The sequence below is a fragment of the Indicator indicator genome, chromosome 11 (genome assembly GCF_027791375.1).
Source record: "Indicator indicator isolate 239-I01 chromosome 11, UM_Iind_1.1, whole genome shotgun sequence".
Classification (NCBI taxonomy): domain Eukaryota; kingdom Metazoa; phylum Chordata; class Aves; order Piciformes; family Indicatoridae; genus Indicator; species Indicator indicator.
This window is the reverse complement of record NC_072020.1, coordinates 2,417,387-2,442,486: the sequence shown is the minus strand read 5'-3', so window position 1 is coordinate 2,442,486 and position 25,100 is coordinate 2,417,387. Positions and strand designations below refer to the sequence as shown.

The following is a 25,100-nucleotide window of genomic DNA, read 5'->3' as shown; positions in this document are numbered from 1 at the left end:
ACTCCAGAAGGGAAACACAAAGAAAATCTGTATGCAAAACCCCCCACATGGACCACACCCCAAAGGAAAAACCCCAAACCTCAATGGAAAATGTTGGGAAGTCCTCTTGGTCACTTATGCTTTAAATTCGAGAGAGTATTTAACAGTATATAGGATTGTTTTATGCAGTATTTTTTTCTTTCACTTCAAGAATTTTAAACTTCTTTTTATTTTCCAGCTTCTGAGTAGGGTAGGAAGCAGTTAGCTGTTTCTGAATCTGTTAAATATTTATGTAACTTTTTTTTTTTTGGAAGTCCTTTTTCTAGCTAAGTACATTTCTCCTTCAACAACTAAATTATTTACAGGAAATCACACTTCAGGGCAGGAAGTGGGAGGAGGATGGGGGGCAAGCCTACTGGAGAAAGCAAAGCTTTACTAGAGAGCTCAGCTCCCTGAAAGAAGCAACAGCTGAGAGGCACAACATTTACTCTAGGAGGCTTTTGTAATGATCAGGCATAGAAGTTGATACTCTGCAGCATGCAGTGTAGGTATTTCTTGCTTGCATGGTGTCCTTGTGGTCAGAACAAAGGGACAATGCACAACACTTTATTTCTTCTGTAGAAAGTGGTATGGCATGTGTGCTGTGTGGAATTATGGATGCAGGACGTTGCACTTTGATAGGAATGAAAGGTCTTGAAGAGTTTTGTTAGGACTCCTACATTACAAAAAAAAAAAAGGTAACAAAAACAGAAAGAAAACTTAGTTGAATGTGTCAGTATGTCCTGGGACAAGCCAGAATTCTCCATTTGAGAATCAGGAATTAGCTTAAAAAGTGAGGGTTTTATAAAAGACACTATGAAGCTGCTATGTGCCAGCTGATTCTCTGCTGTATGGAAGTTTGGGTCTTGCTCCCCCTCAGACACATCCATAAAGGCAGAAAAAAAACCCCAAACCAATAATTCAGACCCATTGTTCAAATGGCAAAACTTGTCAGTGGAAACTTGCAGTTTTCACAGCTTTTTTCCTGCTGTCTCCTTCCAGCACTGCTGCATTGGCAATAGTGGAATGCTTCAACTTGCTGTTATGCATTCACACTTGAAACACTAAATTCTGTTGGCTTTATGCTGCTTTCATCCTGCCACTTCCTTGGACATCTACTTTTCTCTATTTCTTTTTTTTTTTTGCTGATACCTTCAAATATTTCTAAACTATGTATTGAGATTTTATTTTATTCAATTAAAAGTAAAGAATAAAACACTTTATGGAGCTAAAAGATAAAGCAGAATGTCATCTATGCATGTGAGGTACTGGTTGGTAGGCTGAAGAGGCAAGCTGGGCTCCACACAGTGTTTGGGAAAGAGTTCTCTTCAGAATGTCTATCCCAAAATACCACTTGGTTTGGGAAGGTAAGGGGTAACCAGCACCAGATTTTCAGGAAGGCTGCAGACAGGCTTTTCATCAGGGTGTCTAGCAACAGGACAAGGAGGAATGGTTTGAAGCTGAGGGAGAGCAGGGTTAGACTGGAGCTGAGAAAGAAGTCCTTCAGTAAGGGGATGTTGAGACTCTGGAATAGGCTGCCCAGAGAGGTTGTGGCTGCCTCCTCCCTGGGGGTGTTGAAGGCCAGGCTGGATGAGGCTTTGAGCAGAGGTGTCCCTGTCCATGGTGGGGAGGTTGGAGTAGATGATCTCCAAGGTCCCTTCCACCCGAAGCCCTTCTCTGGTTCTAGTGGGAGGCCAGATTGTCCATGGGCAGGCACTAGGAGCTGCTTGGAACGTGAACAAATGTAGAAGGTGCTAGAGACCAGCAGCTGACCACCAAGAAGAGGAGAGAGCTCTTTTCTCTTGTGATAGAGCAGCAGAGTGGTGAAACAACATGGGCAGTGGAAGAGCAAACTTAATCTGTGGATTCCACTCCAGCTTCCAAGTGGATGTTAACACAGACCATTAAGTGTACAATGATGAAACAAGTCCATGAAAAGGGTTTTGAATGGAACTGGATCTGTCTAAGGGAGTGATACATTCTGAACTGGGCTGATTGGAGAAACTCATCTGTGCTGCTTCATTGCCCAGGATGAAAAATTACCAAGTGCAACAGGGGAGGGAAAACTGCCCTCTGGGGGTGAGTTCTAGGCACCAGCTGTGGGGAGAAAGTTCTTCACAGAAAGAAGAATTGGCCAGTGGAATGTGCTGCCCAGGGAGGTGATGGAGTCACCATCCCTGGAGGTGTTCAAAAAAAGCTTGGATGTGGCACTTGGAGCCATGGTTTAGTTGTCAGGAGGGCTTAGGTAATAGGTTGGACTTGAGGATCTCTGAGGTCTTTTCCAACCTGGTTGATCCTGTCATGACTCTATTGCAGCCAGCAGAATGGTGTGGTGCTAGCTCAGCACCAAGCCTGCATTTCTAGCTGTAATGACGACTCCTGCATTCCTCTGTTCTTCTCAGGGTGGGCTGTGGAAAATTTTCCCAATGTGGTGGCAAACACTTGTTTTTTTTTTTCCCATGTTTGTAGCAGATCGTTTTCAAAGAGGTCTGACTGCAGGAATTCAAATGGTTTCAGGTAGCTATAGATGCTCTGTACCTCAAACATAGTTCTTGCTGTCCAGTTTCAAACAAAGTTTCAGCAGGTTGCCCAGGGAGGTAGAGGTGGAAGCCTCATCCCTGGAGGTTAAAGCCAGGCTGGATGTGGCTCTGAGCAACTTGCTCTAGTGTGAGGTATCCCTACCCATGGCAGGGGGGGTTGGAACTGAATAATCTTTGAGGTCCCTAACAATTCTGATTCATGCTTGTCAAAATCATTTGTGAACAGAATAACATCTCGAAACCCTTCCCCTTTGCAGTGACATAATCCCTCTCCATCCCAAAAAGAGACTTTGATAGCCCATTCCTTCTAGAAATCTCTGCTGTGTGATTATTTCATGAAACTATCCTCAGCTTTCCAAGAGTAACTTTTTTTTTTTTTCCCCTGTTCATTTCTCTCTTCCCCATGCATTTGTCACCTTCCCCAGGAGTTTCTCACCAGGAGACAGACTAATGGAGCAGACTAGGATTCCTGGTTCCTTCCTGCTTTAGAATAAGCTTTTCTCAGAAGCATGTCTTTAAATATAGGACACTTCATATTTTTAGCATGGTGCTGGGAAGTGATTGATGGCTGGGGGGGCAGAGCTTTGGCTGGGTTTTTGCATTCTTTGAAAGGACAAAAGAGACATAGTGGTTGTAAAAGCTGATGGCTTAAGAGGCCCAGAATTCATCATCCTTGGCTGCTGCTCTGGTCACAAACCAAGCTGAGCAGCCTGATTCTGGGCTGCAGAGCTCTCCTCTGAGGCACAAGGATCACAGAATCTCAGCAACACTCAGCTTGGAGAAGACTCTCAGGATCACCAAGTCCAACCCAGAACCCTACTCTACAAGGCTCAGCCTTCAACCAGAGCCCCAAGCACCACATCAAAACCTCCTTTAAACACACCCAGGCTTGGGGACTCAAGGAGCTGCATTTGGGTTGGTGTTTCCTCAAGCCAGCACCAAACCCATGCTATGAAGCCCCCTAGAGCCCCTCATATCAAGCATGGAACAATTACTCTGAGAGCTTTGGTTTCTTCCAGGTTGTCTTTGAGGAGATGCTGATACTTTATTAAAAAAAAAAAAAAGAGAGGAAAAAAAAATGCTTTTTCTGTTGTTCAGAAATCCAAGATGTTCACTAATACAGAAGTCTATAAATGGAAAATACTTTGCTCTGGGCCCTGAAGCTTATTTTAGCTAAGGAAATTTCAATTTTACTGCCTTTTAAACTCCTAATTGGCATTATTAAATCCCAACCTCAAATAAAATGCAATAATTTGCAGGGAGATTGCCTGAAAATTTGGCTTCTGAACACACACATACACACACACTGTTCCCTCCTCCCCCTCCCCCCACTTTAATTGCTGCATCTCTGTGTTGTGGTGTAGAAGAAATTCTGTTCTTCTTTAATTATTGCCTATGCTGTTCTTGGTCTGTAGTAACCCCACATGTGTGCACTCAGTTCTCTCCTTGTGGTTTTTATAATAGAGACAGGAAGCCTGAGGAGATAACAAGAAGCAGCTAGAAGGTGTTCTACCTTGCCTCATGCTGTTTGGTGGACAGAATTGGCACAGCAAGCCCACCTTGAACACTGGGTCCAGTTCTGGTGTCCCCAGCAGGAGAAGGACACAGAGCTGTTGGAGTGAGTCCAGAGGAGGCCACAAAGATGATCCAAGGGCTGGAACACCTCTGCTGTGAGGATAGGCTGAGGGAGCTGGGGGTGTTCAGCCTGGAGGAGAGAAGACTCCAGGGGGACCTTAGAGCTGCCTGCCAATAGCTGAAGGGATCCTGCAGGAAGGCTGCAGAGGGACTTCTCATCAGGGTGTCTAGAGACAGGACAAGGGGGAATGGTTTGAAGCTGAGGGAGAGTAGGTTCAGACTGGATCTTGGGAAGAAGTTCTTCAGTAGGAGGGTGGTGAGACTCTGGCACAGGCTGCCCAGGAAGGCTGTGGCTGCCTCCTCCCTGGGGGTGTTGAAGGCCAGGCTGGATGAGGCCTTGAGCAGCTGAGTCTGGTTGAGAGGTGTCCCTGGGCATGGTGGGGGGCTTAGAGGAGATGATCTCCGAGGACCCTACCACCCTGAGCCATCCCATGATTCTGATGCTAACTGCTCTTCCTCAGGCATGTGTCTGTGGAGATTCAATATTCCTTGGGAGGCTGGATGTTTTGGTAACATCCAAATGCCTTCCATGAATTTGGGTCTTATTAGTGATTATAATTCAATTAAGGAATGTATTCCCTTCTGGCTTCCTTAAGTAGGTGAGTTGAATATTTACTCAACTGTTAGCACTGTTCTCAGAGGAATTCCTGTCTTAATAAAAGACTGCTCTAAAGAAAGGAGGAGGCTCTAGGATAACATAACTGAACAGCAGCAGCCAAGGCAGCCTCTGCCTGTGCAAAAGCCTGAGCAGCTGCAGCTGCCACAGCCATCTCCTTTAGTCTGGTCTGCAGCCCAGGGGCTGGCTTGTGGTTGACACAGCCTTGTGCAAGGGATGTGCTCAGGACAGAGAGCAGAGCACACCCACATCAAGCACAGCAAATCATCTTCAGATGTTTATTTTCATGAAAGCAAACTAACTGCCTGAAGCTGGTCACTTAAGTGATTCATTTGCCTGCCCAGCAGGTATCTTGTTGCTAATCCTGCTGACTTGCTCAGTAGTTGAGGCAAAAGCTGCAGAGACTTGGACATCCTGAAAACTGTGATCTCAATTCAGGGAACTGCTTGAAGTAGCCCAGCACAGAGCCACAAAGATGCTGAAGGCAGTGGAACATCAGTACAGTACAGAGCTGGGGCTCTGTAGCTTGGAGCAGAGGAGCCTGAGGGGTGCCCTCATTGCTGTTGATAAAGATGTGCAGGGCAGTGTCAGGAGGATGGAGCCAGGCTGGGCTCAGGGATGTCCAATGACAGCACAAGGGGCAATGGGTGTGAGCTGGAGCAGAGGAGGTGCCATATGAACATAAGGAGAAACTCTTACTGTGAAGGTTACAGAGCCCTGGAGCAGGCTGCCCAGAGAGGTTGTGGAGTCTCCTTCTGTGGAGACTTTCAAACCCCACCTGGATGTGTTCCTGTGTGACCTGCTCTAGGTGATCTTGCTCTGGCAGGGGGGTTGGACTGGGTGAGCTTTTGAGGTCCCTTCCCACCCTAGGGGAAGGGTGATTGTGAATTGTGAATATTCTGTGATTCTGTGATAACTGAGCTTGGGCTGCTTTGACTGGGGTCTAGTCCTGTCATGCCAATGCTTCCTACATCCCAGGCTGTTTGTACCTGTAGCTAATGCCCTTTTAGGCTGCCTGATCCCTTCATCATCAGTAAAGATGTGAGCAGGGCAGAGCTGTCTCTGCTGATTGTATTTGCTGAGAGCCTTGATTCAGCTGGTGGAAAAACTACCAGCAGCTCACAAGCTGCAGGCTGTGTGTGGAGCAGAGCAGGTAAAAGCTGCCCAGTATCTGCAGCATTCCCTGGCTCATGCCTGTAAAGGATGCAGGGCTGGGTGCATTGTGTTAGTTAAGAAGCAAAGCTGCATGGAAGACTGAAAAGTCCTGCTCCAAACACCTGAAGGGTTGTCAAAGTTCCTGCCTTGTTCACAGGGGAGGGGAAGAGAGGCTGTGCTCAGCCAGCCTGCACTGATGCTGCCAGGCAAAGGCAGAACTGCAGCTCCTTGCTATTCCTGGCACAGCTTAATAAGCAAATAGCAGCTAAGTAATGTATTGACAGTCAGGGCAATTATGTACACACCATTTACAGCTACATAATGAGTCTGGGCTTCCCCCCTCCCTTCTGGGAGCAGATGAACTGTTGAAACCTTACAGATGGGAAGCCCAGGAATTATGTTCTGTAGAGAAGGGGGGGAAATAAATAAAGGAGGTAGGGCTTAGAGTTTGCTGTGTATGGAAAGAGCAGCTTTATGGATTTGCAATCCAGTACAATGCATGGTCTAGCTGGCAAGCATCTGCTGGGCCTTTATTTTTGCAGCTCCTCAGGAAAAGCAAAGCCTAATTGTGCAGGGGAGACAGACACTGAGGAGAATGCTGCTGGGTTATGTCCACTGCTGCTGGCTTTGGTGCCTGTCTCTTGTTCTGTGGGGTGCAGTGGGAAGCAGCACTGGGAAGCGCCTCAGAGACCCAGCATTTTGGAAGTCAGTGTCCACCTTGGTCTTTGAACAGAGCTTGGATCTGGTCATTGAATGGATTCTCCTTCCCAAGGACTTGAGGCCACTCCTGCAGCACCTTCTGCCAGGTGATGCTCGTTCCAAGGGCAGCAGCAACCTGCAAACAGCACAGATACTGTCACTTTTGTGTGCCTACAGAGTGGAGTTACTGCAGAGAAGGATTGGAGTTCACACTGGCACAGTGTATCAGAGGTTGGAAGGGACCTCCAGAGATCATCAGGTCCAACCCCCCTGCCAGAGCAGGATCACTTAGGGGAGTCTGCACAGGAATGCATCCAGGTGGGGTTGGAAAGGCTCCAGAGAAGGAGACTCCACAACCCCCCTGGGCAGCCTGCTCCAGGGCTCTGTCACCCTCACTGGAAAGAAGTTTCTCCTCATGGTGAGGTGAAACCTTCTGTGTTCAAGTTTGAACCTGTTGTTCCTTGGAAAGGACCTTACAGGAAGGACATGGACCTGATGGAGCAGCTCCAGGGGAGGGCCATGAAGATGGTCAGGGGGTTGGAGCACCTCTGCTACTAAGACAGGCTGAGGGAGCTGGGGGTGTTCTGCCTGGAGAAGAGTCCAGGGAGACCTAATTGCAGCCTTCCAGCACCTGAAGGGGGCTGCAAGAAGGCTGCAGAGGGACTGTTCCCAAAGGCCTGCAGGGACAGGATGAGGGGAAATGGTTTGAAATTAAAGGGCAGACTTAGATTGGATGTTAGGAACAAGTTTTTGACTATGAGGGTGGTGGAACTCTGGGATAGGTTGCTCAGGGAGGTAGCTGATGCTCCATGCTTGGAGATATTCAAGGTGAGGTTGGGTGAGGCCTTGATCAACCTGCTCTAGATGGGGATGTCCCTGCTCAATGCATTTGGGGGGGTCCCTTCCAACCCAGGCCCTTCTGTGTTCTTGTCCAAGTCCCCTGCAGTGAGCAGTGACATCCCCACAGATCAGGTTACTCAGAGCCCCACACATCCTCACCTGGAATGTTTCCAGGGATGAGGCTTCTACCACCTCTCTGGGCAACCTGGGCTGGTGTTAATGATGATCTCAAATCACTTCCTGATGCCTGGTCCAGAAATTTTTGTTCAAATGTCCTAAACTCTGGGTTGAATCTTCCCTCCCTCACCCCCCAACCATTTTGAAAGCATTTCCCAAGCACCACTTAAATACAGCACAGAAAACTTTTGTAAGTCCAAAGGAACTGCTGTTCCTAAATGCCTCTATTTATGAAACATTCTCTCTGCTACCCTGTGGTGTTGAGGAAAATGAGGCCAAATTAGATCTAGGTTCAAAACTAGGCAGCTGTGATGCTCTGTTTGGTCCTGCTGCTGGTTGTCCCCAGAGTGGGTTTTTTTTTTTTTTTTTTTTTTTGTTTTTTTTTTTGTTTGTTTCATGAGAGCTGCAGCAAGGGTAAGATGTCTTTTCTCCTCAGCACCAGAACCACTCCAGGCTTCAGAGAGGTCTTTGCCCCAGAGGTTATGCACCAAAGAGAAACTGCCTCTCCATATTGCCAGGGTGAGAATCATCAAGGGCAGCAGAAGGGGGAAGAGAGAAGAGCCTGCTCCTCCTTTTGCTGCTCCTTTTGCTCCTCTGACCAAGCTTTCCCACCCTGCTCATGCATTTAGGTTCTTGTTTTAACTTCTGCCCTTCCTGTGGTAACTTTACTTTCAATTCCAGAACTCCCTCTGGCATTGATTGTACCAATGAAGCTTACAGGAGCCCAACAAAACCTTTTCTGTCTTAAGGACCAAGATGTGTTTGTGGACCCAAAGTAGCTGAAGGCTGTTGTTTGGAAGTCTGACACCAGACTGAAGCCTTTGGGGAACTTTTATGGACTTCCTTTTAAATCCTTTTGAAAGCAGCTGTAAGGCTGAGCAACGAGCCAGAAACCTTCCGTTATGGATTTATAGCTTCATAGAAGGGGTTGGGTTGGAAGGGACCTTGAAGATCATCCAGGTCCAACCCCTGGATGGGCAGGGACACCTCCCACCAGCCCAGGTTACCCTCTTGAACACCTCCAGGAGGGGGCATCTTTATTCAGAGCTCAGGTACAGACAGACACATTCCTGGAGTGGAAGCTCTGGCTCTGGTTGCTCCAGGTCTCATTAAGCCAAAGGAGGAGCCGGGGCATGGGAGAGGGATAGAGGACAGCATGTAACAGGGAGGTTTCTCCTGGTCACAGCTTCTCATGGGACCAAATACAATTATTCTGGGACACTTTAGGGCTGCCAGAGAGCTGAGACCTGTCACTGTCAGAGTGGTTTCTCCTGGCATGGCAGTCTGCAACCTTCCTTCACAATTCCCTAAACTTTCTGTATGTTTTTTTGCTTTTTTTTTTTTTTTAAGCAGGGTTGGTTGGTTTCACAGAAATGTCTAAGATTGGAGAAGAGCTTTAAGATCATTGAAACTTTAAGATCATTGAAGCTTTAAGATTAAAAACCCCCCAAACCACAACCCTGCAGTCTTTGCATGGTGCACCCTTAGCAAAGGTATCACTGAAGATCACAGAATCACAGAAACATTCAGGTTGGAACAGACCCTCAGCATAGCCAAGTCCAACCCAGAACCCTACTCTACAAGGCTCACCCCTAAACCAGAGCCCCAAGCACCACATCCAAACCACCTTGAAACACATCCAGGCTTGGGGACTCCACCACCTCCCTGGGCAGCTCCTTCCAATGCCTGACCACTTACTGGGAGCAAATTTTTTTCCTCATGTCCAGTCTAAACCTGCCCAGTGGCAGCTTGAGGCCATTCCCTCTTGTTCTGTCACTAATTACCTGTGAGAAGAGACCAGCAGCAGCCTCTCTACAATCTCCTTTCAGAATCACAGAATCAATAAGGTTGGAAAGGACCTCAACGATCATCAAAGTCCAACCTGTCAGGTAGTTGTAGACAGCAATGAGGTCTCCCCTCAGCCTTCTCTTTTCCAAACTAACCATCCCCAGCTCCTTCAGTCACTCCTCATCAGATTTAGTCTTCAGACTACTGTTGGCTGCTCTAAATTCTGGAGGTGCAACACAGCCATTGCTTCCTGTGCTCCTGCTGAGCTTGATAACTTGACTCTGGCTGAGCAGCATGGCACAGACAAGGGTTCATGCTTCTAGAGAAATCACTTTGTGTATAGCTCTCTTTTGAACTCCTCAGCTCTTGTGTTTTGAGTTTGAGTGTTTGGGGGTTGGTGGTTTTGTTTGTGGTTTTTTGTTTGGTTTGTTTGTTTTTTGGTTTGGTGTTTTTTTTTGTTTGTTTGTTTTTTTTTTGTAATGATTTTGTTTTGGTGAAGATGAGACTCCCTCAGCAATTGTCTGCCAGGAAATGTTACCCCTTCCTCTTAGAGCTCTGGGGGGCTGTGATGTGGCTGTGTTGTTTCAGCAGCTCCTGCCTATCTGTTTCCTCCTTCTGCACTGGAATGCTGTGCTCCTCAGCCTAGTGTAAATACCCAGCTCATCTGATATGCATCACTTCAGCTTTTCCTCTGCTTTTTGGGGTTTTTTCCCTGGCTGGAATGTGCTTTGCTATGACTTAAGGGGAAAAAAAAAGAATACAAAGAGAGAGAGAAGCTAATCGTGCTCAAGCTGTGCTTTCCCGCCTGCACAGAATCATTAAGAACCTTCCAGGCATCTCAGGTTCAAGTTTGTGATGCTCAGGGCTTTCACATTCTCCCTGGTAACTTCACAAAGCAAGAAATGAAGCCACTTCTGCAGGATCCTGTGAAATGCATGACTCTGTCAGCCAGACAAAGCAATCAGCAGTTCTAGGGAGAAGGGATGTCCTTGAAACCATCTGGCAGGCACAAGGATTTGCAGTGAAATTCTGTGGTGAGGAAGAGATGATGAAAAAAAAATTAAAAAATCCCTGGGCTCCTTCTGGAATAGATGGGAAGAGAAAGTCAGATTCCTTCTAAGGACAACTGAGCCAGGCTTTGGGGAAGTGGTGTCTCAAAAGCAGCTCCAGAGGGACCTTAGGAGAGCTGAGTGATGCACTTTGCTCTTAGCTGTCAAGAGTGAATGCTGTGAATTTCCTCCATCTATGGCCTGAGCTTGGAGCTTTGGAAATCCACCTCATGAAGCCCAGCTGCAGCTTTGCAAGGTGAGAGCAATGTGGTTGTGTCACCCATGGGGGGGTGGTTTGCTTTGCTTTGTGTTTTGCACCTTGATAAGGTGCAGCAAGCATCTTCTCCCTGCCTCCTCCCCCACCCCCCACCCCCCCCTTCCTCCTCATGAAATTTCCAAGAGGGCAATATGGTTCTGGGTGTGGCTAAATAAATGGGCACTTGGTGTTCATCTCTTCTTCCAAGGGTGTTAAAATGCTACCTAAAGGATGTGGGATAGTTTTTCCTGCCTTTTTCCAGAGCATGAAAAATCAGAACAGCTGCAATGGGACAGAGACAATGTTGCCTTTTTACTCTGACTTTCTTTTTCTCCTTGTGATAAGTATGCAAGCCTTGGGGAGTTCAGTTCCCTCCTACATCCCTCCTTTTCATAGCTGGGCAGCTGGACTGTTGGCTCTCTATGCTGGAACCTGCTTCTGCCATGCTCATAGCAGCAGATGATAATATTTTATTTTATTTTTTATATTAAAGAGCAGATAAATGTCCTGCTCTGAGTTCCAACAGAACTAATGGTGTTCAGTGACTTCACTTTTCAGCTCATTCCCTTCTAAGTATTCCCCTCCTGGAGGGAAGAGTATTTTTTTCATGGTATCTGAGGGACTGAGATGCAGAGAGGCTCTTGCTTATACTTGCCCCTAAGGAGACCAAGGTCACTGCTAAACTTCGGGGGGTTGGAAAGTCAGAAGTGGCACCTGCAGGGAGGAGCAGGCAGGACAGGTGACCCCAAGCTAACCACTCCATGGATGTCATAGTCAGTACAAAGCTGAGGGATCACAAAGGCCAAGCTCTGTTTTTCCATGCCAGATGTCCAAGCAGGTTTCTGTCTGCTCTGCCTCCAGTCCTGCTCTGTGTGTTCCTGAACCCAGTTCCAGAATCCACCTCCTGAATCCTGATCCCATCTGCTGGGTTCTGTCTGCTCTGCCTTCAGCCCTGCTCTGTGTGTTCCAGAACCCAGTTCCACAATCCAGCTCCTGAATCTGGTTCCCATCTGCTGGATTCTGAGTCCAGCCTGGGCCTTTGCCAGTGCCTGCCCACAGCATCAGTGGTGGCATTGATGCAGCTGCCAGCAGGGAGCTTGGTTTGAAGCTGGGTTTGTACACATTTGTATGCATTTCATTTTACTGCTGTTATTGTCATTAAAGTTCTGCTAGTTTTCCAACCCAGCAGTCTTCCTCCCTTGTTCCATTTCTCTCCTGCTGGAAGGATAAGAGGTTAGTGGTGTCTGTCCCCCGTTTAGCAGCCAGCCCAGCCCTAAGTCTTGACAGAGGGCCACTGTGGCTCTTGTGTTCTAAACTCCAAAGGCAAGAGGTAAAACGTTTGTGCCTGCCTTGGAGTCAATATTTGTCAGGTGCTGAGACATTCAGAGAGAAAATTCAGTAGGAATGGCCAGGCTGGCTCTTCTCTGTTGCATTCATTTGTCAAGCTGTGCTTGAGGCTTGGGGGGTGGCTGCAAACACTGAATGAGGAGCCCCCACTGACTTGCTGAGCTGCACAACATCAGCCCTGGCTCAGTAAGCAGCTCTGTGTGGTAGGAAAGCTGTGCCTGGCCAGAGACATTGGTGCTGGTCCAAAGTAGAGCTTGAAATGAAACTGGGATGAGGAGGGAGTGAATTCTTTATCATCTCACTCAAGCATGCTCTGAAACATCACTCTCTGCTCACACTTCCTCTTATTGAGAGCCACTCCTTTGGAGCAGAGTGCTGTGTTTGAGTCCAAATAATGGTATGTTGATAACAGACTTCTAGCAGGAGAAGAAAAACTGATTTAAAGTGCTGGGTGTTTGGATAAGGCTAATTAAGAACTCCTAAAAGGACAAAAGCTCACTTGAAGGGAGGCATATCTACAGCTGGCACCTTGGCTGTACCCAGGGAAGCATTAATGCCATTCTAACAGCAGGAGAGGGAGAGCTTAACCACTGTAGGATGCTGGGGCCAGAGGGAGTGAAACATGGCTGGATCCTGCAGCTCAGCACTCCAGGGGCTCTGTGAAGGTTTGCAGCTGCCCTTCCATGCCTTTTTGGTTTCCCTTTTGGCTTAGGCAGGATCCTTTTACTTTAAATTCCTGCTGTCTGCCAGCCTGTGCTACCTTCCAGTTGCTGATGGAGTATGGGCTGTGGGAAAGAGCCTGGATGAAAAGCTGTGAGCTGCTGAACTTGGCTCCCACAGTGGCCTCTTGCTGGAGGTTATAGGAAGCCTGAGGGTAAGACACAAGAAATAAAGCAAAGAGCTTTTCTTCTGCACTCCAGACTCTTCCTGCTGCACAGCTTCCCCAGATGGCAGGGGAGGGGATGGGGTTCATTCCATCCCTGGTTTCACTCTCATTTCATTTGCCAACTTTTCTCTAATTGCTTCTTTGCAAAAGGACTTCAGCAAACCAAACCAAACCAAACAAAAACCCCCCAACAACCCCAGCCCCACTTTCCACACATCCCCAGGGTGCAAGCTTATGCTTTCATGCAGCTATCTTGTGGTAGCCAGGCAAGAATTTCTGCTAGGGAGGATTGAACAGGAGGCTCTTTTAGCTTGGCCATGCTGAGCAAGCTCCAGCTGACCAACATGAGTACAAAAGCAACTCAAATATGTATTTTTCCCTTGGCCATCCCTCTGCAGGTACAGGGGGAAGTCAACAGCTACAGAGCAGTCCCCAGGGAAGCTGCTGAAGTGCTGGAATCCATCAGTGCATGCAACCCACACCTGTTGAAGTGCTTCTCCATGAGCTGCTCTTTGCCAGCGTGCAGGACAGCACCACCTCAGGTCATTTGGTGATGGAGGGGTGGGAGTGGGGGTGAATACTTGCAGGGTGTCAGCTCACAGCTTGCAACCAGTCCATAAATTCACCCTGTGCTTTTGAGCAGGGGAAGCTGCCAAGTCAGTCAGATTCAAGGTGAGGTTGGATGTGGCTCGGAGCAATGATGCTTAAAGATTTCTTCCAAGCCAAACCATCCTATGAGTAAGAGCAGAGTGCAGCAGGCTGAACCTCCCCTGTCTGCCCTGAGCCTACAGCCATCACCTCTGTGAAAAGACAAAGCCCTCAGCCTTGCCAAGCAGCTTGCCAAGCCAGGTGCTTCAGGCACTCACAGGAGGTTAGGGGTTGGAAGGGACCTCTGGAGAGCTTCCAGTCCAACCTCACTGCCAGAGCAGCACCAGAGAATCCAGCACAGGGCACACAGGAACACATCCAGACAGGGCTGGAAAGGCTCCAGAGCAGGAGACTCCACAACCTCTCTGGGCAGCCTGTTCCAATTCTCTGTGAGCCTCACAGTCAAGAAGTTCCTCCTCATGTTGAGGTGGAACCTCCTGTGCTGCACTTTGTAACCATTGCCCTTTGTCCTATCCCAGGGCACAAGTGAGCAGAGCCTGTCCCTGTCCCTTCTTTCCTGACCCCCAGCCCTCAGCTGTTGACAGACATTGATCAGATCCCTCTCAGTCCTCTCCTCTCCAGACTGAACAGCCCCAGGGCTCTCAGCCTCTCCTCCCCAGACAGTGCTCCAGTCCCTTCACCATCCTTGCAGCCCTCCCTTGGACTCTCTCCAGCAGATCCCTGTCCCTCCTGCACTGGGGGGCCCAGAACTGGATGCAATATTCCAGGTGAGGTCTCAGCAGGGCAGAGCAGAGGGGGAGGAGAACCTCCCTGGCTCTGCTGGCCACACTCCTCTGAATGACCCTCAGGATCCCCTTGGCCTTCTTGGCCCCCAGGGCACATTGCTGTCCCATGCAGAACTTGTTGTCCCCCAGCACTCCCAGCTCCTTCTCCCTGGGGCTGCTCTCCAGCAGATCCCCTCCCAACCTGTCCTACTGCAGTTTATTCTTCCTTCCCAGCTGCAGGACTCTGCACTTCTCCTTGTTGACCCTCCTTAGGTTCCTCTCTGCCCAGCTCTCAGTCTGTCCAAGTCTCTGAGTGACCTCACAGCCTTCAGCTGTCTCAGCCAAGCCTCCCAGGTTGGTATCATGAGCAAACCTGCTCCTGCCTGTCTCCTGGGGGTTTTACCTGGCTGGGGTGGAAGCCATCCACTGGTTCAATCAGCTGCCAGGGCTGGCCTCCCATCTTGTGCCACTGTTCTGCAGCTGTGAAGAAGAGAAGCAGAAGGGTGAGCCCTGGTGAGCACTGAGCCATCTGCCCCAAGCTGTATTCCCCCTCTTCCTCAAAGCACTGCTGGGGTTTTATTTTCAAGCACAACTACATATATATGCTCAGAAACACAACTTTATATGAATGATCATAATCCTCATGCAGAGCTGAAGCTGAAGTTCTGCATGAGGATTATGATCATTCATATAAAGTTGTCAGAGGCAATATTGCGTCCAATCCCCTCCCCCTGGGGCAGCAATGAAGCCTTTATTATTATTTTTATGCAGAGAAGTGCTTTGCCCATCAGTGATTGTAAACCCCTCTTCCCCCTCCCTCCCTGGATGCTTGCAGCCAGGAGAGCTGTAAACTATTTAATGCTGATTGAATGCTTTTGCATTTCCCATTTGAGTTACATCTGGAGCAGTGCACACACACACACAGAAAACCAAGCAAACCAAACAAAGCACTAAAAGCAGCAATGGATTTTTGGAGAAGGAGCTGTGGGCTGAGGGCTGCAGGACCAGGCTGTCATTTGCAGTTACTTCTGAGCAGTCTTCTGCAGCTCTGACAAAATAACCTCTTGAATTCCATAAGGCTGGCATTCCATGCAAATGATGTTGTGCTGTAAGCCTCAGAGCCATCAGAGAAGGAGAAAAGCTTTCTCTCTTCAAGAGGGCTGAGGGGTGAGGAAGGAAGGGAGTGGTGGAGCTGGTGTTAAGCAGGCTGCAAATTCAATCCTCTCTTGCAGAAAGGCAGCTTGACAACTCTTGATAGCATTATGCAGCCATCCTGTCAGGGGAAGGTGTTCTCTGTCCCAGCACAAGAGCTCTGAACTCACTGCTGCTTGGTGCAGCCTGGCTATTGTGCCAGACAATGATGTCTGGGTCCCCATGTGAGCTTTGGATTCACAGGTGGGTGAGAGGCAAGGATCAGCTGGAGAGAGTCCAAGGGAGGCTGTGAGGATGGAGCCTGTGTCCAGTTCTGGAGTACTGCGTCCAGTTCTGGAGCCTCTGTTACAAGAAGGATCTGGAGGTGCTGGAAGGTGTCTAGAGAAGGGCCACAAGGATGAGCAGAGGGCTGGAGCTGCTCTCATATGAGGACAGACTGAGAGAGTTGGGGTTGTGCAGTCTGGACAAAAGAAGGCTCCCAGAAGACCTTCTTGTGGCCTTCCAGTGTCTGAAGGGGGCTCCAAGAAAGCTGGGGACGGACTTTTGAGGGTGTCAGGGAGTGATAGGACGGGAGGAAATGGAAAAAAAACTAGAAATGGATAGATTCAGTTTGGGTGCTAGGAAGAAATTCTTCCCCAGGAGGGTGGTGAGACACTGGCACAGGTAGCCCAGGGAGGTGGTGGAAGCCTCATCCCTGGAGGTTTTTGCAGCCAGGCTGGATGTGGCTGTGAGCAACCTGCTGTGGTGTGAGGTGTCCCTGGCCATGGCAGTGGGGTTGGAACTGGATGAGCCTTGAGGTCTCTTCCAACTCTAACAATTCTATGATTGTGTGACTGGAACATCTCTGACACAAAGAGACTGAGAGCCCTGGGGGTATTTAGTCTGGAGAAGAGAAGGCTGAGAGGGGATCTGATCAATGACTATAAATACATGAGGGGTGGGTGTCAGGATGAAGGTGCCAGGCTCTGTTTTTATAACAAGATAGATGAATCTGGACTGTTATATTTGACCTCCAAAAATCACAGAATAGCTCAGGTTGGAAGGGACCTCAGAGCTCACCTGCTCCAACCTCCCTACCTTGGCCAGGGACACTTCTCAACTAGATTCAGCTGCTCAAGGCCTCATCCAGCCTGGCCTTCAACACTCCTTGAACACCAGGGAGGCATCCGCAACCTCCCTGGGCAGCCTATTCCAGAGTCTCACCACCCTCATTCTGGTTGAGACAGTTATACCTGACCTCCAAAGATCCTAGAGCAGCTGAGCCATACCCACTGACTGAGCACGTCTGGAGTGTGGTTTAAAAGTGTCTGCTGCCTTGCCTAGAGCTGGCTTCCACCCACACCAACAGAAAGCCAAAACAAGCAACCCTTCTCCCCCTATTTATTGCCCTACTTCTTAAGGAACCACCAAGTTCTTCAGCTAAATGCAACACCCGAGCTTGAATGTCCATCTAAATCTCCAGTAACTGCTGGAGTGCTCACATTATACTCCCTGAAAGCTGAGAGCTGCTCTGTGTCTATATGCCCAGGCTGAAATCAATGTGCTCATCACAGTGTGCAACCACTGCTAAATATTTGATGGCTGGAGGCTGTAGAGGATTTACATTTGCTTCAGAAAGAGACCAGCAAAGTAGGTCAGCAGCCTGAGCTGGCTTTTGAGCTCTCCTCAACTGACAGCTTTCCTGAGGGCGAGCTCCCAGCCTTGGCTCCAGGGCTGCAGCAGGCTTTGCAAAGTGCCTTTCAGAGCTGCTGTTTGTATCTGCATGCCTGAGTCTACCTCATTTGTTTAATGCCATGCAATCAAGCACAGCAAATCATCTTCAGATGTTTCTTTTCATGAAAGCAAATACATTGCCTGAAGTTGGTCACTTAAGTGATTCATTTGCTTGCCCAGTAGGTAGCTTGTTCCAAATCCTGATGACTTGCTCAGTAGTTGAGGCAAAAGCTGCAGAGACTTGGACATCCTGAAACTGTGATCTCAACTCAGGGAACTGCTTGAAGTAGCTCAGCACAGAGCCACAAAGATGCTGAAGGCAGTGGAACATCAGTACAGTACAGAGCTGGGGCTCTGCAGCTTGGAGCAGAGGAGCCTGAGGGGTGCCCTCATTGCTGTTGATAAAGATGTGCAGGGCAGTGTCAGGAGGATGGAGCCAGGCTGGGCTCAGGGATGTCCAATGACAGCACAAGGGGCAATGGGTGTGAGCTGGAGCAGAGGAGGTGCCATATGAACATAAGGAGAAACTCTTACTGTGAAGGTTACAGAGCCCTGGAGCAGGCTGCCCAGAGAGGTTGTGGAGTCTCCTTCTGTGGAGATTTTCAAACCCCACCTGGATGTGTTCCTGTGTGACCTGCTCTAGGTGATCTTGCTCTGGCAGAGGGGTTGGACTGGGTGATCTTTGGAGGTCCCTTCCCACCCCTAACCTTCTGTGATTCTGTCATTCTGTGAACTTGACAGTGAAGGTTTAGGACAGACAGCTTCCCTCTCCCAGCCTCCCTTCTTTCCCTCCCTCCCCTGAATTGGGTCACGTAGGATAAAGTAAGTTTGTAAATTTTGGTCGGATTTGGCTTCAAAGTGAGATGTTTGCAATCATCTTAGGTGCCTTGGCAGCTTCATGCTTCCAAGGACAGGCAGGCACTGATGGGAAGAGTGTCAGAGCTGTTAGAAGTATTGCCAGGGTGCTTCTGTCCTTCCATGGCTCCAGTTTAGGCTGTCTGCACGCTGGGATGTAAAACACAGTCACCAGGCAAAACTTTTCAGGGAGTAACACAGAACTACCTCTGTGTGTGAACACAAAACCAAGGAAATGAAGATCAGGGAGGGGCTTCCAATTATTACAAACCCTTTTTGGAATGTCAACATTCATATTATCAGGGAGGGGGCCAGGGCTGGGGATGGTTAGCACTGGGGAAGAGCCTAGAGGGGGGTGGTGAGGATGGAGCCAGTCTCTTCACAGCAGGAGAGGGAAAGACAAGGGCCATAAGATGAAATAGGGGAGGTTCAGGCTGGAAAAAGCCCTCTTTTCCTACTTTCCCATCACTACCTAACTTCTTGAACACCCCAATCTCTTGCCCATACTGATCCTTTCATTAAAAAGAAAGAGCAGGTGTGCTTCTCCTTGCAATGGAGCTGGGCTGATGCTGGGTGATGCCTGGAGCTGGACCCACACACTTCTCACCAGGGAAGAAGAGCTGAAAGCTATCCAGTGAGTGGTGTCTGTCCCCAGCCCCAGGAGGACACTGCCCACTCATGCTTACAGTAATAAAGAGAAGTTTCTGCTTCTTTTCTTTTTTTCTTTTTTTTTTTTTCTTTCTTTCTCTTCCATTTGCAGAAGGAAACGAGTTAGGTAATGCTCTTATGTAATGCCACTTCAGGTCACAGAAGGACGAGCTTTGTAAGCTCTTCAAGGCAAAAGTTGCAGGAGCATGCAGGTGCTTAAGGAAGCATAGGAAAGAAGCCAGAGCCTCCCAGGAGAGGCTCTTCTGCTTGTGAAAACAGGGAGTGAGAGAGGGTGGCTGTGTCATTCAGGCAGGAAAACTGGCTGGGAAAAGTTCTCCTCCCTGAGGCACTGCTCATCCCACAGGAGCCTAATCATGACACACTACAGCTCATGCTCAGCTTCAGAGGTGCCTTCTCCAGTCTGGATGGAGAAAGCCATGATCAAAATTAATTAAAACCAAATTAAAAGCCATGAGCAAAATTAAACACCAAATTAAAAGCCAAAATTAAAACCAAGTTAAAAGCCAAAATTAAAACCAAATGAAAAGCCAAAATTAACACCAAATGAAAAGCCATGATCTTTGCAGGGTGAGATAGTTTTTATAGTTCTTTTTTCCCCTTTGTCTGCCTGATAAACTGCACTGGACAAGCAGGAGGCAATTTTGGCAGAGGCTGATCTGCTGTCCCTGTCCCCAACACCTCCTGCCACCCGTGTGTGCTGCACACTGGGATGATGAGTGCCAGGAGGAGCAACAGGAGGTTGTGATCCCCAGGCTGGTGGTGGGGTCTTGTCTCAACAGAGGTCTGTGATAGTTCTTAAACATTTCTGTCTATCCAATGGAAGTGGTTAGAACAATCATGATTTTGCTTTCTTACACCCAACAGTGACTTATTTACACTCTTTTGCTTTCTTTGCTTGAACTTTGCGAAGAAAAATTAAAGAGACAGTTTCAAACCATCACACATGATCACAGAGGATCACAGGATGTTAGGGGTAGGAAGGGTCCTCTTGAGATCTTCCAGTCCAACCCCCTGCAAGAGCAGGACCAGAGAATCCAGCACAGGGCACACAGGAACACATCCAGACAGGGCTGGAAAGTCTCCAGAGAAGGAGACTCCACAACCTCTCTGGGCAGCCTGTTCCAGTGCTCTGGGACCCTCACAGTGAAGAAGTTCCCAGTCAGGGAAGATGGGAGATGACATTAAGAGCTCCCCCCTTGGCCCAAGACCTGCCAGCAGAGTCACCAAGGCTGGCTGACTGTGCTGCCCTACTCCCATTCCCAAGCTAAGCCATGAGAAGAGTGTTAGCACTCAGCCAAATGCTCTGTGAGGAAGCCAGGAGGCAGCCAACTTACTCTGTTTCAGGGGGAAGTCCATGTAGAAAACATCAAAGTTGGTAAACTTCTCAGACCTTGCTATTTCCTCCAGGACACTGGAAAGTTGCAAGGCTCTCTGCAAAAATCAAGCAAAGTCATGATGGTTTGTTGCTGCTCATGCTGCCTTATGTGGAGTCAGCTTTTGTCCCTGGAGCACAGGGAAAGGAGGTGGAGTGGGGGTCTTGATCATATCATCAACCTGCAGGAGCACCACAAGCCTTTGGGCTTCCCAGCTCACCATGCACTGCAGGTTGCACTGAGGTATCAGCTTATCACAGCTTGTGTTTATTTTACTGGAGACCTCTTTTAGTAGAGACTCTCTGCCTGTATAAAGATTCTGAATTTCTTGGTTTCAGAGGGCTTTTGGTGGGTGGCAGCCCCATCATTTTTATTCCTTTGAAAGAAAAAACCTTTTTATAGAGGGAAAATGTTCTCCTTTCATAGAATCACAGAATTGTCAGGGTTAGAAGGGACCTCAAGGATCATCCAGTTCCAAAACCCCTGCCATGGGCAGGGACACCTCACACCACAGCAGGTTGCTCACAGCCACATCCAGCCTGGCTGCAAACACCTCCAGGGATGAGGCTTCCACCACCTCCCTGGGCAACCTGTGCCAGTGTCTCACCATCCTCATGGGGAAGAATTTCTTCCTAACATCCAATCTAAATCTCCCCACTTCTAGTTTTGTTCCATTCCTCCAGTCCTATCACTCCCTGACACCCTCAAAAGTCCCTCCCCAGCTTTCTTGCAGCCCCCTTCAGATACTGGAAGGCCACAATAGGTCTCCTGGGAGCCTTCTCCAGACTGCACAACCCCAACTCTTTCAGTCTGTCCTCATAGGAGAGGAGCTCCAGCCCCCTGCTCATCCTCTCATTATCCTCCCCACCGCTGTCTTGTGGGTGCTAACTTTTCTCTAGCCAGACCCATATTCTTCTCTTCCTTTCAGAAGAGTCAATCACCTCCATCGAGTATCTACCTAACTGATAGATCCAGTGTGATTCCTACAACCCTCACAGACACCAGGATCTCCTAAATATTTAAATTGTGCAGTTTGGATAATAACAGAGGCAATTAGCTTCAGACAGAGGCTCAGAAAGGAGATTAATTCATACTCTGCAGACATATGAATGGTTGGTGGACAGAAGTTCCTGTGCTGTGTGTTCCACTAAGCTGATTAGGGGATTGGAACATCTACCACTAGGAGAGGATGAGAGCTGGGGCTGTTTAGCTTGCAGAAGGGGAAACTGAAGAGGATTTCACTAATGCTTACCAATATCTAAAGAGTGAGTGTCAGGAGAATGGAGTCAGACTATTTGAGGGTGGTAGGACTCTGTAACTGGCTGCCAGGAAGGTTATGGATGTCCCCTCCTTGGAGGTGTTGGAAGAGGCTTTGAGCAATCAGTGTCCCTGCCCATGGTGGGGAGGTTGGAAGAGATGATCTCTAAGGTCCCTTCCAACCTGAGCCATTCTATGATTCTATGACTTTATGATTCTATTCTCAGTGCTGTCCAGTGACAGGACAAGGGGCAATGGACACAAACTAGAACTCAGAAAGTTCCACATAAACATTAGGGGAAAAATCCTTCCTTTTGTGTGTGTGTAAACACAGAAGCTGCAGTCCTGCTGAGGCTGAGGAATGTATTTAATTGCCTCCTCTGAAGTGCAGAGGGACAGGACATAAAACACATGTGCCAGGTTGGCTGAAATTAAGGCTGTATTTTTGGTTTAGTGAATGCAAACATGAATGCCACCAGACAAAGAGAGGACACCTGTGACAATATTTGGTCACTGGCTCTGGGAATGCTGCTGGGATTAAACCTCAGCTTGCACCATAAGGGGTAAGTGTCTGGTACTGTGTGACATTCAGCTCTGCTGGTGGGTTTTTAGGGTGAGCTTGAAAACATCTCTGTTCTGTCTGTTCCCATGCCTGCACTGAGCCTGGATGCTCCTTGGTCACACCATCTGGTGATTAAGTCCCCAGAAGTGTGTCTGAGCAAGATGAGCACAAATCCCAAATGAAGGCAGCATGAGGCTCTTGAGCCCTGCCAGCAAAATTGATGCAGTTGGCTTTCCATAACCACAGCAACTTCTTCTCCAGCCTTCCCTTTCTGATCAGGGACTTTGTCTCCTTAAAGAACATGAACCTGAACAGTTTTGACTCAGAGGTCATGTCCCTTGAGACACATAGAATCACAGAATGGTTTGGGTTGGAAGGGACCTTTAAAGCTCCTCTAGTCCACCCCCCCTGCAGTGAGCAGGGACATCTTCAGCTAAGAGCAGGTTGCTCAGAGCCCCATCCAGCCTGACCTGCAATGTTTCCAGGGATGGGGCTTGTATCACCTCTCTGGGCAACCTGGCCCAGTGTTTCACTATCCTCACTGTAAAAACTTTCTTCTTCACATCTATTCTAAATCTCTCCTCTTTTAAATTAAAGCCATCAGCCCTTCTCCTGTCATAACAAACCTTGATCACAAGACTATCTCTTATTATAGGCCCCCCCTTAAGACCACAATGAGGCGTCCCCAGTCTTCTCTTCTCCAGGCTGAACACCCCCAGCTCCCTCAGCCTGTCCTCACAGCAGAGCTGTTCCAGCCCTCTGATCAGTTTTGTGGCCCTAATGACCAGAATAAATTTAGGCAGCTGGGGAGAGACTACATTTACAAATCCCTTAACTTAATCCTGCTGCCTCCCAGAACCTGAGAGGCATTTGAAAGGATGGGTGTGGATGTTTCCACACTTCCCTCCACCTCTGGAAGAAAACATTGTGCTGACATCTTGCCTTTGAGGATTTTTAGGCTTATATCCTCAGACACAAGGGCAAACTGGAGGGGGGTGGTCCCATTAGAGCCCCATCAAAGACTTACCTCTGAGGTCAGATTCCTGAGGGTCTCATTGGGGGTCAGCCAACCACTGCAGGGGCTCACCTGGGCAGGCAGAGGGACAGGGGCTTTAGCAGGAGGCTGAGAGGAAAGGGGGACTCCCATACTACAGCCAGAGACCTTACCTGGAGGCAGTCAAGGAATGAATAGATTTGACTGTATGTAACATCCTTGTTCAGCTGGCCTGCAAAGCACAGAGAAGAAAGCTTCATGTGCCTGCTGGCCAGATGTGACTTCATTTTGCATGTGCCTGCTGGCCAGATGTGACTTCATTTTGCAGGTCTGTGCACTCCTCGGTGAGCAGATGTGCCCTGGAAGCCCCAGACCCCCTCCAATTTACCTGCCACCCTCAGAACTCGGGTGCAGCAGAGGTGACATCCTTCCTGCTAAGACCCCTCCACGTCCCCATAGCATGCAGAGCTGCTTTTGCTTCTCCTCCATCTCTCTCCAGCCTTTCATGGGCAATTCATCTCACAGGTGGTGTTAGCCATCACAGGCTGTGCCACAGGCTGGCTGATCATTCATCCCTCAAGGTGCCTCTCCCCCTCCCCACACAAAGCAGAGGCTGGAAAGCTGCAGGGCAGACTGAAGGTGCCTGTATGCACTCTGAGTTTGCCCTTTACTTGGGAGAGGTTAGTCTTACAAGTGAGGAGCAATTTTGCTGTCACAGAGAGGATTGGATATGCTTGTGTGTGTGTGAGCAAATTCCAGCAGCTGAGCCAGGCATCCAGCTGGCATTCCCTAAATTTCACTGCACTCTGCATTAGCCTGGCTTGCAGAGAGAAAATTGCCCACTTTTCTTGACCTTTTCTTGCTTCCTTGGTGGCTATAACCAAGATAGAAATCAAATGGTCACTGAGCTCACAGCACACTGATCCTCCATCAGGCTCTGCTATTTGCAGTGCTGCAACACACAATCTTTGCTGCTGCTCTGGGGACTGCAAAGGATGACCTCTGCCAGGTGAAGTGGGCTCCTCAGGTTGCTTTGCAGCAGCTCCCTGACACAGGTGTGATTCCTGCCCAGGTCACAGCTGCCCATTGCCCAGCAGCAGTACCAGCTGCCCCGGGAGCAAAAGGTGGAGAGTTTGGAGTTCTGGTGTCCCTCCCAGATATTTGGGATAGAAACACAGAATCATAGAATTGTTTTGGTTGGAAGAGACCTTTAAGATCATCAAGTCTACCCATTGACCCAACACTGCTAGATCACCACTAACCCATGCTCCTCAGCACCACATCTACTACTCAGCACCCTTCTACTCTGCCCTGCTGAGACCACACCTGCAATACTGTGTCCAGGTTTGGGCTCCCCACTTCAAGAAAGACAGAGACCTCCTGGAGAGAGTCCAACAGAGAGCCATGAGGATGCTCTCCTGTGAAGAGAGACTGAGAGCCCTGGGGCTGTTTAGTCTTAGAAGAGAAGGCTGAGAGGGGATCTGATCAATGACTATAAATACATGAGGGGTGGGGGTCAAGTGGAGGGGGCCAGGCTCTTTTGGGTGGTTCACAGTGATAGGACAAGGAAAAACAGGTTCAAACTTGAACATAGAAGATTTCAGCTCAACATGAGGAGAAACTTCTTTCCAGTGAGGGTGACAGAGCCCTGGAGCAGGCTGCCCAGGGGGGTTGTGGAGTCTCCTTCTCTGGAGACTTTCCAACCCCACCTGGATGCATTCCTGTGCAGACTCCCCTGGGTGATCCTGCTCTGGCAGGGGGGTTGGACCTGATGATCTCTGGAGGTCCCTTCCAACCTCTAATGTACTGTGAGACTGTGATCTACACATCTGTTAAACACTTCCAGGGATGGTGACTCCACCACTTCCCTTGGGCAGTAGGTACCACAGGAGGTGGAAGGCATCCACCAGTGGTGGAAGAATTATTGCTCTAATACCTACCCAGTCTTTCACAAACCCTTGACCTCATCCTTTGCCCCAGTCCACATCCAGTTTTACCAAGATGCCCACCAGCCAGTGGGTGGAGGTGTTCACCAACGCCCAGCTCCACCTGTAACCCCCAGGCCCAGGTGCAGGCATGTTGGCCATGACCTGTGGCCCAGGCTGAGGCAGGACAGCTTGCTGCCACACCCACAGCACTAGCTCAG

The 25,100-nt window shown here is 48.8% G+C and overlaps 1 protein-coding gene across 1 annotated transcript in view; it reads right to left on the bottom strand.

Moving 5' to 3' along the window:
- Positions 1 to 6,670: 6,670 nt before the first annotated feature.
- Positions 6,671 to 25,100, bottom strand: part of AOAH (acyloxyacyl hydrolase) — a 105,226-nt gene continuing 86,796 nt past the window's right edge. Inside the window, exons 18-22 of the mRNA XM_054384952.1 lie at positions 23,128 to 23,186; positions 22,988 to 23,047; positions 20,103 to 20,199; positions 14,783 to 14,859; positions 6,671 to 6,799 (exon numbers count right to left, since the gene is read on the bottom strand). Of these exons, the coding sequence (XP_054240927.1) occupies positions 6,671 to 6,799; positions 14,783 to 14,859; positions 20,103 to 20,199; positions 22,988 to 23,047; positions 23,128 to 23,186 (422 nt within the window). The remainder of the gene's footprint in view (positions 6,800 to 14,782; positions 14,860 to 20,102; positions 20,200 to 22,987; positions 23,048 to 23,127; positions 23,187 to 25,100) is intronic.